Genomic DNA, 2,158 nt, shown 5'->3' on the forward strand with positions numbered 1-2,158 from the left:
AGGAGAAAACAGGGAGATAAGGGCGATTTGACCCCATCGACACCGCTGAAAAACCTGAAGTGTTTTCTAACCCCCCCCAGTTTGCCCATTCAGGGATTATTTTGCATCTCCACCCCACTCCAAAGGTTTCCAGTCGAAGGGACCGTTCCAAACAACTCACAACCGATTTCCAGAATCCCCACATGCACCCCGGGAAAAGGTGGTTTTCAGAGACGCCCTCACCAAAAGGCAGTTCCTGGAGAACAGATAAAGACCGAGTCAAGGGTTTCTCAGAGAGTTTTATTAAACTGAGGTGAAAAAGGAACAGTAACAAACCGCCTCCTGTGGATAACAATAACGAACCATCTTGGTTCAGTTCAGTTCAGCGAATCAAGCGCAGAACCCAGCGCAGGGATTTCCCCTCCTGTGAAAGAGAAGAGAGAGGTTACAAGACCCCCGCAGCCTGCCAAGGCCTGGAGCCTCCTGCGCCCGGTCTGAGTTTTGCTTTTAAAGTTGAAAGACGCAGCGCTGGGCGCACGCGACATGCTTCGCTTGCTTCACCAGCTCTTTCCAAGCTCGGAAAAACCTGATGCCAACGGTCTCCTGGCTTCCCTTCCCGGTTTATTGCCATGAAATCGGGATTTCCTCTTCGTGGGAATCGCCACCGCCGGCTGCTGCTAGCTGCTGGCGAGCGGTTTGGCATACACCGGCTCCATGACGTGGTAGATCAGGAGCAGGAAGAGGCACCCAAGGAAGACGAGGCTCATCATGGCCAGGAGGACGAAGCGGCCGATAATGAAGGTGTCCACGATCTGGAGAGAGAGGAAAGAAAAAAAAAACACAGCGTGAGTTACAGCCTTGGTCTGCTCCAGGAGCCCAGAGGGAGCACGTCATGTCCTGGAAAAGAGGAGCGTGAGGGAAGATCGCCCCCGCAGAAAAACCTTTGGGGTCCCCCCAGATTTTTCCGCTCGCTTTTCATTCCCAGCCCCGCGGGGCGTGCGAGAAATGGCTGAAAGAAGAAAACCTTTCCTCTGGCAAAAGCCACTAACGTGAAGAAATGGAGCAGCACGGTATTGAGCACGGGGAAGAAACGCAAGTCAAAACCTGCAGCAGCTCCCCCTGACCGCAAACCTCCCAGCGCTGCAGGGGGCTGCGCACGATTCTCCCCTTTCGGAAGCGAAACGGGGAGTAAAAAAGAGAAAAAAGGCGGAAAGAAAAGAAGATAGAGCGGCAAAGCCTGACACAATGAGAAGCCAGCCGCGAGAAGGTTGGTTACAAAAGCATCCGCTCGGCTCCTGAGACTGCCCCAGAGCTTCGCTCACCCCCGGCTCGGTTTTATAAATCGCATTAGCACAGGCTCAGCCTTGGTGCTGCTGCAGAAAGAGTCTCTTGTGAGCGAAGCGTTGGCTCCTTCTGCACGTTTCACTTTTTAATTAGCCAATTAGCAGAGTTTCGGTGCAGAAAGCCCAGGTCATGTATTATTGATAGTCAGGGCAGGTCCAGTCCAATTGAAGATCCGAAAAAAAATAAGCTTCCCAATTCTGTCGGCCTCCCGGGCACAAACACGCGCTCGGCTGCCCTTCATCTCGCTTCCAACCTTTACCCGAGCAGGTCCCACGCAAGGCGGAGAAAGGAAAAAAACCAACTTACAAGTATCTTTAGTCGGGATTTACACAGATCAAGGTCTAGAAGAGCAATAATTGACGTGCATTAATAATAGAACAGAGGAAACGGCACCTAAAACGCTACAAAACTTTGTGTATTCAAAGCCCAAATTGCTCTGGGAAAGCTCAAGCTGTCACGGAATTGGGAGAGATCCCCGGGCCTGACAACACCAGCGAGGGGGTGTCCAAAAACACAGATGAGTCTGTGCTCCAGCACCGCAATTACCTACAAGGGAGCGGAATAGCAGTTACCAGGCTTTAAAATAGAAAACAAGAGCTGGGGGCAAATGAAAGGCTGCAGAATTCGAGGGAAAATTATCAAAGCCGCCTGCCACGTGGCCATCCCTGAGGTAAAGTAGTAAAGTCCCATCGCTGGGGCCATACCTGAGGCAAAGGACTGTCCCCAGGGCCTCAGGGCACACTTGGAGGCCATCTCAGGGGTAAAGACCCATTTTCAGGGCCATTCCTGTGGTAAAGCGCCATCGCTGGGGCCGTTCCTGAGGTAAACACAGATT

The 2,158-nt window shown here is 52.2% G+C and overlaps 1 protein-coding gene across 1 annotated transcript; it reads right to left on the bottom strand.

Annotated features, from left to right (window-relative positions):
* Positions 1 to 656: 656 nt before the first annotated feature.
* On the bottom strand, positions 657 to 791 carry TMEM218 (transmembrane protein 218; the record flags this gene model as incomplete). Its single annotated transcript, XM_009865603.1, has 1 exon — positions 657 to 791. A coding segment is annotated over one exon (135 nt), but the record flags the coding sequence as incomplete, so codon positions are not given.
* Between the last annotated feature and the right edge of the window lie 1,367 nt (positions 792 to 2,158).

This window comes from Apaloderma vittatum, unplaced genomic scaffold (genome assembly GCF_000703405.1).
Source record: "Apaloderma vittatum isolate BGI_N311 unplaced genomic scaffold, ASM70340v1 scaffold36062, whole genome shotgun sequence".
Taxonomy (NCBI): Eukaryota; Metazoa; Chordata; class Aves; order Trogoniformes; family Trogonidae; genus Apaloderma; species Apaloderma vittatum.